Source organism: Macaca mulatta, chromosome 2 (genome assembly GCF_049350105.2).
Source record: "Macaca mulatta isolate MMU2019108-1 chromosome 2, T2T-MMU8v2.0, whole genome shotgun sequence".
NCBI lineage: Eukaryota > Metazoa > Chordata > Mammalia > Primates > Cercopithecidae > Macaca > Macaca mulatta.
In genome coordinates, this window is record NC_133407.1 from 110605941 (window position 1) to 110619126 (window position 13186).

General features: G+C 48.6%; 1 protein-coding gene across 18 annotated transcripts in view; it reads right to left on the reverse strand.

The window, feature by feature from the left end:
- KIF9 (kinesin family member 9) overlaps positions 1 to 13186 on the reverse strand; it is a 59127-nt gene that overhangs the window by 32413 nt on the left and 13528 nt on the right. For all 18 annotated transcript variants that reach the window (XR_013413852.1, XR_013413851.1, XM_015131092.3 and 15 more), the window contains 5 exons: positions 10526 to 10609; positions 10322 to 10414; positions 9088 to 9235; positions 7647 to 7711; positions 1829 to 1906 (listed from right to left, as the gene is read on the reverse strand). Coding sequence is in view for 16 of the 18 variants with exons in the window: in XM_015131092.3 (XP_014986578.1) it covers positions 1829 to 1906; positions 7647 to 7711; positions 9088 to 9235; positions 10322 to 10414; positions 10526 to 10609 (468 nt within the window). In the remaining 2 variants the exon portion in view is untranslated. The remainder of the gene's footprint in view (positions 1 to 1828; positions 1907 to 7646; positions 7712 to 9087; positions 9236 to 10321; positions 10415 to 10525; positions 10610 to 13186) is intronic.

Below are 13186 nucleotides of genomic sequence, written 5' to 3' on the forward strand. Positions count from 1 at the left end.
GATATTGATTATGTTTCTAATTTTTTTGCTATTACAGTTAAGTACTATAAAGAGTCACTATTTAATCATTATTACAATAAGTCTATAAAGAGACTTGTAGACTCTATAGAAGAATGGTGCTCACAGTGCTTGTTTTAATAGTGACTTCTATAGTCTCTCACACATGTGAGAATGTCTCTAGACTATATATACCTAGAAGCAATACTGCTGCTCTGCAGAAGGGAGAGGAGTGCTAGTCAACATTTATTGAATATTTACCCCCTGACAGCACTATGCTAAGAGGTTTCTACACATTATCTCATTCTTCACAAGATCTCTTTGAGCATGGATTGTGTTATGTACCCAACTTACAAATGAAGAAACTGAGCCTTAGAAAGTGCAGCTATTTTGGCCAGGTGTGGTGGCTCACTCCTGTAATCCCAGCACTCTGGGAGGCCGAGGTAGGCAGATCATCTGAGGTCAGGAGTTTGAGACCAGCCTGGCCAACATGGTGAAACCCTGTCTCTACTAAAAATACAAAAATTAGCTCAGTGTGGTGGTATGCGCCTGTAGTCCCAGCTACTCGGGAGGCTGAGGCAAGAGAATGGCTTGAACCTGGGAGGTAGAGGTTGCAGTGAGCCGAGATTGTGCCACTGCACTCCAGCCTGGGTGACATAGGGAGACTGTCTCAAAAAAAAAAAAAAAAAAAAAAGTGTAGGTATTTTGCTGAGGCTATATACAGCTAGTGGAGGAAAGAGCAGGGTGCTAAACCCAGGAGAGCCCAATCCAGTCGCCATGGCCTTAACTAGGATGCCAGTGGTTCTCAAAGTGTGGCCCCAAGAGAGGAGGCATCGGTGTCATAAAAGGGCCTAAAGAACTTACTAGAAATGGAATAGAAGCTGACCTTAAGATGAAAATTTTTTAAAAAGGAAAGAAAAGAAAGGGAATCTTCAGGCCCCACCCTAGACCCGCAGAATCAGAAACTCTGGGAATGGATCTAGTGACCTGTGGTTCAGCATCAATCAGGTGACTCTGATGCCTTGTCACATTTGAGAACCGCTGCTCTAAGCTCCACTCCCTCCCCAATCTCCAAACCATGGGCTAGTTCTACAGAGCCACAGGGACTGTCATTTTCCTTCAGGATTTAGAATCTGAAACGTTTAACTGGTTTGTTGAGCTTAGGGCTTACAAATGCTCCTTTCTCCATGAGCTATGATTCCATAAGTATCTTAGAGGAAAGCCAGATTAACAATAAATGTGTTTTTACTACACCAGATGTTGCCAGAATGCTCCCCAAAGTGGTTGTATCAATTACACTTTGACCAGAAGTGGACAAGAGTTTCCATTTCTCCACATTCTCATCATCATTTTGTGTTGCCAAAAACATTCTATTTTTTGCTAATTTGAGGGTAGAATTCCACTGAGGTTTTAATTTGTATTTCCCTTGTTAATGGTGATGCTGAGCACTCCCTCTGATTGGCCAGCTCTGTTTTCTGGGAGGAAAGAGATTCTGTAGTGACACAGCCAGGTGATTCTGAAAGATGGTCCGCACCACTTTAGCCCTTAGCTCTAAGGAAACCTCATGTAGAAGCCTAGAGCACCCAGAGTTCCTGAAGCCTCACATGTGAATTGTTGGTGGCCTGACCTAGCCCTTTCACCCCATGACAGCCCCTAAGGGTCTCCAGGGACTCTGAAGACTCTGGCCAGTCCAGGAGTGGAAAGGGGCTGACCCAGGGCTGCATGGCGATCTTTGGTTGAGGCAGGAAGGGAAGCCTCGCCTGTGTGACCCAAGTAGCAAACCCACACACTTTCCCCACAGTGGGACACCTGCCCACAACCCCTGATGTACCTCAGCGTCATACTTTTCATTGATGGCAGGCTCAGTGGTGACTAGCTTCATCCTGCTGGCAAATCTCAGCGAAGACAGCTGAAAAACAAAGCAGGTAGACGTCAGATGGCTCGCTACTAAAGTGAGACCCCAAGAGACCGGCCTTCTCAGAGACCTTGCCTGCCCTTTCCTGGCTCCATAGGCTCCCTTGTCAACCCATGTTTGTTCCCTTCCCCCAGAGGACATTGGCCAAAAGGGTTCTTGGGTATGAGGTCCCCATGAGAAGAGCAGGAAGGTGACAGAGGGCACATCCAGCAGCCTGGTCCTCGTCAGGCAAACTATGAGGATGCACACTGGTCTATTTCTTACACAAACCTGACTCTCTTCTACCTGTAGGCCTCTGCTCAGGTGACCCCTGCCTGGAGTACCCTTTTCTGTCCTCCTATGCTGTCTGCCTTCCTACGTTCCACTCTCTCTCCAAGACTCAGCTGAAAACCAGCTTCCTTCCTGAGCCCTCCTGGTTTTCCTTCACACGAAACGTCTCTGCCCCTTCCACAAACCACAGTGTTTCCCCTCCTTCATGCAATTTTCAGGGTCTAGATCAGCCATGTCCAACAGAGATACAAATGCAAACTACAAATGTAAGCCATACATGTAATTTTATATTTTCTAGTACCATATAAGAAAAGTTAAAGAGAAGCAGGTGCAAATAATTTTAATATGTTTTATTTAAATTTTAACCCAAGATATCAAAAATATTATGATTTGTTTGTGGGGTTTTATTTGTTTTGTTTTGTTCTTTTGAGACAGGGTGTTGCTCTGTCATCCAGATTGGAGTGCAGTGGCACAATGTTAGCTCACTGCAGCCTCAACCTTCTGGGTTCAGGCAATCCTCCCACCTCAGCCTCCTGAGTAGCTGGGGCTACAGGTGTGAGCCACTGTACCTGGTCCCAAAATGTTATAATTTCAACATGTAATCAACATTTTAAAATTATTGAAATATTTTACCATCTGATATGGTTTGGATCTGTGTCCCCAGCCAAATCTCATGTTGAAATACAATCCCCAATGCTGGAGGTGGAGCCTGGTGGGAGGTGTTTGGATCATGGGGGCAGACTTCCCCTTTGGTGGTGTTCTCAGGGTAGTGAGTGAGTTCTTATGAGATCTGGTCATTTCAACGTGTGGCACCTCCCTGCCCCTCACTTTCTTCCTCCTGCTCCTGTCATGCAAGACGTCTTCTCCTGCTTTGCCTTCCGCCATGAGTAAAAGCTCCCCGAGGCCACCCCCAAAGCAGATGCTGCCATGCTCCCTGTACAGCCTGTGGAACCATGAGCCAATTAAACCTCTTTTCTTTATAAAGTACCCAGTCTCAGGTGTGAGAACGGATTGATACACTTCTTTTTTTGTTGCTGGGTCTTTGAAATCTGGTGTGCATTTTACACTTGCATAACATGTCAGTCGGGACTAGCCACATCTGAGTGCTCCATAGCTACATGTGGCCAGTGGCTGCCGTAGTAGCCAGTGCAGGTCTAGCCCCTGAGCAGCATCTGCTCAAACTTTACCCTGTGAAGACTCCCCTGAGCCACTCCCCAGAGGGCAGATGCTCAGGCCCCCTGATGAATGACTCAGCAGTGTGGGTGGGAATGGGTAGTTCTGCTGCATTTGGAGGCAGGGGCCTCCAGCCACACATGCTGAGAAATGCTGCTCTGGGGCATGACCAATCTGTTAATGAAGCCTGGACTCTGCCCACCAGCCTCAGCCAAGTGTCCTCCCCACCATCCACAGGGAGTCTCCACAGGTTTGAGCTGAAAGGCTTCACTGCCGGCACAGGGATAGGCCCCTACCAGCCTCGTCCTCTGTATATACTTCCCTCAGGGACCTCTCTGCTGCCGAGCCACGAGGCCATGTCAGGACAGGAGGGGTACTGGGCTCTCTCTGCCTCCCTTCCGCAAGGCTTATGGCTATCATGTCTAACCCTGCATCCAACATTTGGGGCCTGGACTTCCCAGAGTGGCCTCAGCTTGCTCAGCCCTTCATTCTGTGAGAGAAGGGGCAGATAATGAGTAGGTAAGCTCATGCCAAGTTACGATAGGGCCAACCCTCCCACGGCGCTTGCTGTGGCCGGGCTCTGTTCTAAGTGTAGAGGCATGGTTGCTCATTTAATCTTCACAACTTCCTATAAAGTAGATGCATCATCAACCCAGTTTTATAGATGAGGACACTGAAACACAGGGAGGTCAAGTCACCTACTCACGGCCACAGAGCTGGTCTGTGGCCACACAGGAATTCAACTCAAGCACTCCAGCTCCCAAGTCTGTGCTCTTCACGGCTGGGAGCAGGACCGATAGGAAACCCATCCTAAAGACTGGGTGGGGCCTGGGAGGGGTCAGAAGAGTAGTTTGCCAGGTGATGGGGAAGGCATAAGGGCATCCTGATGGAGGAACAGTAGGCCCCAAGTGTGAGGGAGGCGAGAGCCAGGTCAACATCTCAGGTGGACTGAGACAATGACAAGGCGCTCTGGGAGGAGACTCAGTGGTACTGGCAGTGGAACTGAGAAGGGCCTTGAGGAATCATAGGCCTGGGGAATCAGTTTCTCAGGTAAGGCCAGCAAGTGGTAGGTGTGTGGTAAATGTCGAACCTGAAAGGAGGGAGGCATTAGAATGCTCATTAACCTTTGCTATTCAGTAATGAGGCTAAAAATTCAACTCAGCAGAGGTCTAAAATGTGTGTGTGTGCTGACTGGCCTCTATGTCTTTGGCCCATTGCTTGTGAATAGAGATATTTGCAAAATAGGTAAAATGAGACCACTAGGAAAGATAAATATCTGCATAGAAGCATGCTCCAAAATGGACTCTCAGGCCCAAGACACTAAGAGTGAATGATGCCTGCAGGGTCCCAGCAGAGTCTCTCTGGAGGGGTAGCCAGCCAAGGATAATTATGGCTGGAGGCCTTTGGGGAAGCTATGGGAGCAGGTCCAGATCCCATGCCTCACTGCTCGGATGTTAGCTCAGGGATGGAGGGCTCCTCCCTGGCAGTGACAAACAGCCAGGGGCCTCAGGAGGCAGGCCCAGAGATTCTAGCCTCAGGCCATGCTGGGCTATCTCGTATTTCAATGAATGATCCTGAAATGAGGAAGTAGGCTAGGAGTGGCTGACCCCTAAGTGGCCCAGAGGAAAGACTGAAAGGGCTCTTCTTTGGGCATCTACTCTGGTGGCTCAGAGCTCAGCCACTGACCCGCTGCGTGACCACCGACAGATCTCACAACTTCTCTGTAAGGTGAAGGGAGAGCTGCCTCGCTAAGGTGTATAATGCGCTCTGTACAGAGCTGGTTCACAGCAAGCCCTCAGGAAGACGTCTCTGTCATTACAGGTGGTGTTGCTTCTGTGCAGGACCAAGTCAGACTCTCCTGCTCCAAGTATAGCAGCAAGTATGGCCATGTCCCATCCCTGTGGTTACTCACGCACACATGTACAATGTCACTGCATAAAGCAACACAATCCATGATGAGAATAGTTTTCAAGTTTTAACATATTTGGAAAAGACAATCATTAGCTTTCATACGCCCAATATACCTTTCTCCCAAACCCCTGAGACTCCTCCAACAGCTCCTCTGGGCTCTGGGTTCGGTCCTGGGCAGAGAACCCAAGTGGTATATGGGCACAAGCCCCCGGAGACGGCGGGTACTAGGAGAGTTGTTTCCTGAGCTGTAACCATCACAGGAGGTGGGGATAAAGGGAGACAGGGAGCTTCTACTGTCTTGGAGGGCATCTTTCTTAACAAGGCAGCCAGGAAGCCTATTTCTTATGGCTCTTCTTAGGGTTCAACCATGTATTTTGTTTGTTTGTTTGTTTTTCCTTTTGAGATGGAGTCTTGCTCTGTCACCCAGGTTGGAGTTCAGTGGCCCAATCTCTGCTCACTACAACCTCTGCCTCCAGGGTTCAAGCGATTCTCCTGTCTCAGCCTCCCAAGTAACTGGGATTACAGGCGCCCACCACCATGCCCTGCTAATTTTTGTATTTTTAGTAGAGACAGGGTTTCACCATGTTGGCCAGGCTGGTCTCAAACTCCTTACCTCAAGGAGTGATCTGCCCACCTCAGCCTCCCAAAGTGCTGGGATTACAGGCATGAGCCATCATGCCTGGCTTCAACCATGCTTTTTATGCCATGAGACCAAGAAGTTCCAGAAGCCTTCCTCTGGGGATGCTGCCTGCACGTCAGCTGGAGCTCTCCTCCCCTACCTCCCAAGTCCCAGGGTGCTGGATGTACGACAGGAGCATTCTCCTTGGAAGCTGGGACAGTCCCTAATGCACACAGCTGGGAGACCCTGCAGGCATGTCTTGCCCTGAAGCATCTTTGGAAATAACCTGTTTCACCTAAGTAGATTATCCAGGTGACTGAAGTTTGCCTTAAACATCCACACTTGAAAAATAAAATGTCTAATGATAGCTTTTCTAACCTGTCTCTTGTGGGTTTTTTTTTTTTTTTGAGACATCTCGCTCTGTCACCAAGGCTGGAGTACAGTGGCACGATCTCGGCTCACTACAACCTCTGCCTCCCAGGTTCAAGCAATTCTCCTGCCTCAGCCTCCCGAGTAGCTAGGACCACAGGCGTGCACCACCATGCCCGGTTAATTTTTGTATTTTTAGTAGAGATAAGGTTTCACCATGTTGGTCAGGCTGGTCTCGAACTCCTGACCTCAGGTGATCCACCTGCTTCAGCCTCCTAAAGTGCTGGGATTACAGGCGTGAGCCACCGTGCCCGGCCCCTAATCTGTCTTATGTATGATGGGTGGCACTTCAGAGGAAGGTTGAGAAAGTCCCAGGCTGGAGGTGCTCAGCTGTGTGGACTCACCTGTGTCACTGAGCTGGACCTTTATTCCTGCCTCTAATTCTCACAGGCTTCTCCCTTCCCCAGGCCACCTGTGTCCTGCCGCTTGGATAATCTCCCTGACTAATCCCACCTCTGGCCACAGCCCTCCCTGTGACAGCTGCAGCCACCTGTAGGAGAACAGCCAAGGCCTCAGCTGGGCCACCAGGGCCCATTCAGCCCCTGTGATTTCTTTTATTCTTCTTGCTGAGAGCCCCCACCCCCGCAGCAGACAGATGTTCCTGGTGTGGGTCACATCTTCAGTCCCACTATTACCTCTGCCAGGAATACCTCCACTTATCCTACCACCAAGCCTTTAACCCCAGCCAGCTCAGTGCCCACCTTTCCCTACTCTAGCTTCAGGAAAAGTTCCCCATCACCCCCATCCTGGCCTCCTCTGAAGGTCTCCTCCTTCTGGGACTCACATTACTTAGGACCATGGCTTCTCTCTCTTTCTGGGTTGAGGATGCTGAGGCCCAAGGCCATTTATGACTAATTTCTACCAGGTTACGCCTCCTTACCATGGTGCACGTGGCAGGTGCTTAATACCATCTGCTCATACTGGCCTTATAACCACAGCCTGGAACCCTGTGGGGTTTTCAAGATGTTTAAACATGCCCGATTATAAAGAACAAGTGATCAATGATCTTTCTTGATCCCAATTCCAGGAGCAGCACCCCAGGAAACATGGTCCTTGTCTTCACAAAGCTGGCTCTCAGTCTCCCTCCTCATGCAGTCCCCCATGCCGAGCCCGCCTGCTGGCTGGCCCTCTTCCTCCACACAGTTTAGTGCTTGGTGTGTGGATTCTGGCTCTGGGCCCCCTCAGCAACTGTGGCTCAGACTCACCCCTGGATCCTTCCACTCTTGACAATGTCTATGGTCACTGTGCCAGCTTAGCCAGCCTGCAGCCTTACCCTGCCCTGGCACCCATGGGGGGGATTCCGACCTGGTTTCATTGACTGTGTTTACATACCGTTTCTTCTAACTGGGCAGCTTCTCCATAGATGTTTGTCACGAGGACCATATTGCAGTTTCCCCCTGCAGAAAGCAAGCCACAGAAGGGCTGTGAACCATGTGTTTTTTCTGCTCAAAGGAGTTGATGGGGTCTGTTACACACTGAATGTTTTTTGTTTGGTTTTTTGAAACAGGGCCTCACCATGTCACCCAGGCTGTAGTGCAGTGACACGATTACAGCTCACTGCAGCCTCAATCTCCTGGGCTGAAGCAATCCTCTTGCCTCAGCCTCCCAAGCAGCTGGGACCACAGGTGCACACCACCACACCTGGCTAATTTTTTTTGTTTTTAGAGACAAGGTCTTGCTATGTTGCCCAGGCTGGTCTTGAACTCCTGGCCTCAAGCGATCCTCCTGCCTCAGCCTCCCAAAATGCTGGGATTACAGGTGTGAGCCACTGCACCTGGTCAAGACTGAATGTTTTTGTCCTTACAAAATTCATACGTTGAAGTCATAACCCCTGTGTGATGGTATCTGGATGTGAGGACTTGGGGAGGGGGAGGTAATTTGGTTTAGTTGAAGTCAGAGGGTGGGGCCCCCACGATGGGGTTAGTGTCCTTATAAGGAAAGAGACCAGAGCCCTCTCTTTCTTTCCATGTGAGGATACGCAAGAAGGTGGCCATCTGCAAGCCAGGAGGAGGGCCCTCACTAGGCACTGAATCTGCTGGCACTTGAATCTTGAACCTTCCAGTCTCCAGAACTATGTGAAATAAATGCCTGTTGTTTAAGCCACTTAGCTTATGGTATTTTCTTATAGCAGCCTGAACTGAGACAGGGTCAGAGAGGACACATACATCTGTGAGGCTTGGAGGTAAGGGGAAGAGAGAAAGAGAGGCCACCACATGTACCTGAAAGAGGATCCAGGAGAAAACAGCAGAGGAGAGATGATACAGGGCAGGGAGGGGCAGGGACAGCAGAGGGAGGTATGAGTCGGAGCTTTGCTCAGGGTGGCACTCAGTTAACAATCAGACACTAGTGACTGTGTTGTCAGGCTTAACACAAAGGCCTAGGGCCATAAGGATGATGAGACACAGCCCCCGCTGCTCTGTCTAGGAGGCTGCAGGGGAAGGGAAGACACCATCCGAGAGAGGCCCTCGCCCCAAGTCTTCAGGCTGTGAAGGATTCTGCCAGCTGTTCCCTCAAGACAAGGGGAAAAGAGAAGGTATTCCTAGTACAGGTAAAAAGCCTAAGGAAGGTTCCGAGGAGTGAATAGCATGGTGTGTTCTGGGCACAGTGCTTGATTCTGCCTTTCCAGGTGTCTGAAGTCACTGTGAATGTGCTGCAGGTGAATCCATGCCACCAGGAGGGAGCAATTCTATTACCGCCACTGGCAGATGTGCCAAACCTGTCCCTCCCCAAAGACACAGACCCTCCTCCCTGGGCAGCAATTGTACCCCCTCACCTAACGAGTCCTTCAGAGCGTGGGTGAGCTTGCACTGCCGAAAGGGGATGTGGTCCCGCTTCTGGTCCCCGAGGGCAATGATGGCCTGCTCCAGGAATGACAGCGATTTGTTGATGTAGGTGGCTTCCTTCAGGACTCGGCCCTCAGACTAGAAAGCAAAGGTCAGTTCCACTTTGGATGGAATCAAGCAGCTGCCCCACTAAGAACAGCAGCCTTCCTGGTCTGGAGAAACGCTGTAAGTCTGTGGTCAGGCCAGCGCCTCCTTCCCAGAACCAGAGTCTTCCCGCAGTGTCATGTGACTGTATTCCATCTTGGGCTAATAATGGTAATACCAAAACTCAGAAATACTCATTTGAACACTCATGTGAACGCTCGTGAGAATGTGAATGCTTACATGAATATTCATATGGACATTCACTCAAAGATTCACATTAGTATGAATATGTACTGAAATACTCGTCTAGATATTTGAGCAAAGAATCCCGTGAATATTCACACAAACACTCATGAATGCACATACAAATGCTCATCTGAATACTCTTGTTAATACTCGTGCTAATACACTCATACAAATATTTATTTGAAATATTCATGCGAATACTCATATTCATTCATAAAGAAGCCAGGTGTGGTGGCTCACACTTGTAATCCCAGCACTTTGGGAGACCAAAGCAGGAGGATCGCTTGAGCCCAGGAGTTTAAGTTCAGCCTTGGCAACATAGCAAGACCCCGTCTCTACAAGAAAATTTAAAAATTATCTGGTCATGGTGGTGCATACCTGTGGTCCCAGATACTTGAGAGACTGAAGTGGGAGGATCATTTGAGCCTGGGAAGTCAAGGCTGCAGTGAGCTGTGTTTGTGCTACTGTACCCCAGCCTGGGAGCCAGAGTGAGACTATGTCTCAAAACAACAACAACAAAAACACACACAGAGAAATGCTATACCAGCAAAGAATATTTACTGAGCACTGAGTGCCAGGCACTTTGCTAAGAATGTAGAGGGCACTATCTCATTTAATGTTTATAAAAATCCTCTGAGATAGGAACCGCCCCCAGGTAATAGCTGTTCCCTCTTTGCCAATCCTGTCCCTCCAGCAAGCCCACACGTCCTACTTCGCCTAGCTCAGGACTGTGTTCACAAATATCCAATGAGTCATGGCCCAGATGTGCGGGCACTATGCCAGAAAGAGGGCTTGTGGCTTATTGAGTAGCAACCTCCAGCCCCCATCACTTACCCCAGACTTCCCCAGCCTCTCTGAGCCTGCCAGATCCACCAAGTTAATTTTGGAAGTGATGTACTTTTCCTCTGATAAGGTCCGGGAATGGGCCTACAAAACATCCAAGCAGAAGTTAGACTGTCACAGGGAGAAGTTTCTGACTGAGCAGGCCCCATGGGAACTGACTGCCCCGCCTGGGCTGATCAAAGAGCTTGCACCTACCTCTAAGTAGATGGTGAAAATGCAGTGTGATCTAGAAGAGTTTTTGTTCATAGTGTGGGAGGCTATAATCCTGTTGGTCTCACCCTGAAGAGGAAGGGAATCATAGGCAACATTTTGAAAAACAAAAACGACAAGGCACTTGTGTCATTTTTCAATTATACCAATAGCTACACAAGTAGTCACACATCACTGCAATCAGCTGGGCCTTCCAGGCAAACGTCTATTATAAACTAATAGAAAGGGAGTCCAATTGGAGTCCACATCTATACTTTCACCCGCTGCTGGGGACGTGTGAATTGGTATAGCTTTCTGAAAAGCAAAGTGACAATAAAAATCAAGAGCCTTAAAAATATCTATGAATATTGAATCAGAATCAACCTGCATGTCCAACAATTTGGGAATGATCTATGTGTATAATGGAATATTGGGCAGCCAGGAAAATGCTAACACATAGTTTTTAATAACAGAGAAATGGGGCTGGGCGCAGTGGCTCATGCCTGTAATCCCAGTACTTTGGGAGGCCGAGGTGGGCGGATCACGAGGTCAGGAGATCGAGACCATCCTGGCTAACATGGTGAAACCCCATCTCTACTAAAAATACAAAAAATTAGCTGGGCATGGTGGCAGGTGCCTGTAGTTCCAGCTACTCTGGAGGCTGAGGCGGGAGAATGGCGTGAACCCAGGAGGCGGAGCTTGCAGTGAGCCGAGATCACGCCACCGCACACAAGCCTGGGCGACAGAGTCTGTCTAAAAAAACAAACAAAAAAAAACAGAAATGTAGAATTCAAAATCATATTATAGCATATTATAGCACGATCTAAGGAATGCAAAAGCATTCATAGAAGAAATAAGCAGAATTCTGCTACTAAGATGTTAATAATAATTGCTTCTGGGTTGGGATTTATAGGTTATTTTTTCTTTTTTATACAGTTTTGTGTTTTTTTTTTAGTAAGCTTGTATTACTTTAAAAAATAATAATTTATGGCCGGGCGCGGTGGCTCAAGCCTGTAATCCCAGCACTTTGGGAGGCCGAGACGGGCGGATCACGAGGTCAGGAGATCGAGACCATCCTGGCTAACACGGTGAAACCCCATCTCTACTAAAAAAAAAAACAAAAAACTAGCCGGGTGAGGTGGCGGGCGCCTGTAGTCCCAGCTACTCGGGAGGCTGAGGCAGGAGAATGGTGTAAACCCAGAAGGCAGAGCTTGCAGTGAGCTGAGATCCGGCCACTGCACTCCAGCCTGGGCGACAGAGCAAGACTCCGTCTCAAAAAAAAAAAATTAAAAAAAAAAATAATAATAATTTATATTTTTATTTATTTATTTTGTGTTCTCCTTTTTATTTATTTATTTATTTTTTTGAGAGAGCGTCTCAGTCTGTCACCCATACTAGAGTGTGGTGGCACGATCTCGGTTCACTACAACCTCTGCCTCCCGGGCCCAAGCCATCCTCCCACCTCAGCTTCCTGAGTAGCTGGGACTACAAGCGTGCACTACCACACCTGGCTAAGTTCTGTATTTTTTGTAGAGACATGGTTTCACCATGTGCCCAGGCTAGTCCGGAATTCATGAGTTCAAGAGATCTGCCCGCCTCGGCCTGCTAAAGTGCTGGGATTACAGGCATGAGCCACTGTGCCTGACCTAGTAATTTGTATTTTTAAAGGGACAGTAGGCCCTTACCTCTAATTTACAGGAGGAGGCCTTATGACCAGAATATACTTAAAAAGGAATGTGGTGGAAATGGCTGTTCTTGGAGAAAAAGGTCTTTGAGAGATAGACTGATGTCTCCTTAAATGCTGATGAGAAATGCTATGAACAAGCCCCAAAGTGAGGGTGGGGGACAGCCCCCTGGGGAGAGGAGAACACCTGCTGAAGAGGGAAGGCCTGAGGCTGTGGAGCAAGCCTAGCAGACCCCTGTGGCCAGACCTCTATAGCTTATAGCAGTGAGGCTATATAGTCTGTGGTCAGGCCTGTTCTACAAATCCAGTGACACTCACCAAGAATATAAGGGGTCACTTCATCTTTTTTTTTTTTTTTTTTTTGAGATCATTCTCACCCTGTTGCCCAGGCTAAAGTGCAGTGGCATGATGTTGGCTCACTGCAACTTCTGCCTCCCGGGCTCAAGTGATCCTCCTACCTCAGCCTCCCAAGTAGCTAAAACCACAGGTACAGGCCACCATGCCAGGCTAATTTTTTGTATTTTTTTTGTAGAGACAGGGTTTCGCCGTGTTGCCCAGGCTGGTCTCAAACTCCTGAGCTCAAGCAATCCTCCTGCCTCAGTCTCCCAAAGTACTAAGATTACAGGCATGAGCCACCACACCAGGTCATTCACCTTTATGCTTCAGTCCCCCGTCTGAAGTACCCTCTTGCCTTGTCTTTCTTTTTTTTTGTTTTTTCTTTTTTTTTGTATTTTTAATAGAGAGGGGGTTTCACTATGTTGGCCAGGCTGGTCTTGAACTTCTGACTTCCAGTGATCTGCCTGCCCCGGCCTCCCAAAGTTCTGGGATTACAGGCGTGAAACACCACGCCCAGCCTTGCCCTGCCTTTCTGACCTCCTTTTTTTTTTTTTTTTTTTTCTTTTCTTTGAGATGGGGTCTCACTCTGTCCCCCAGGCTGGAGTGCAGTGGTGTGATCTAGGCTCACTGCAAGCTCCGCCTCCCAG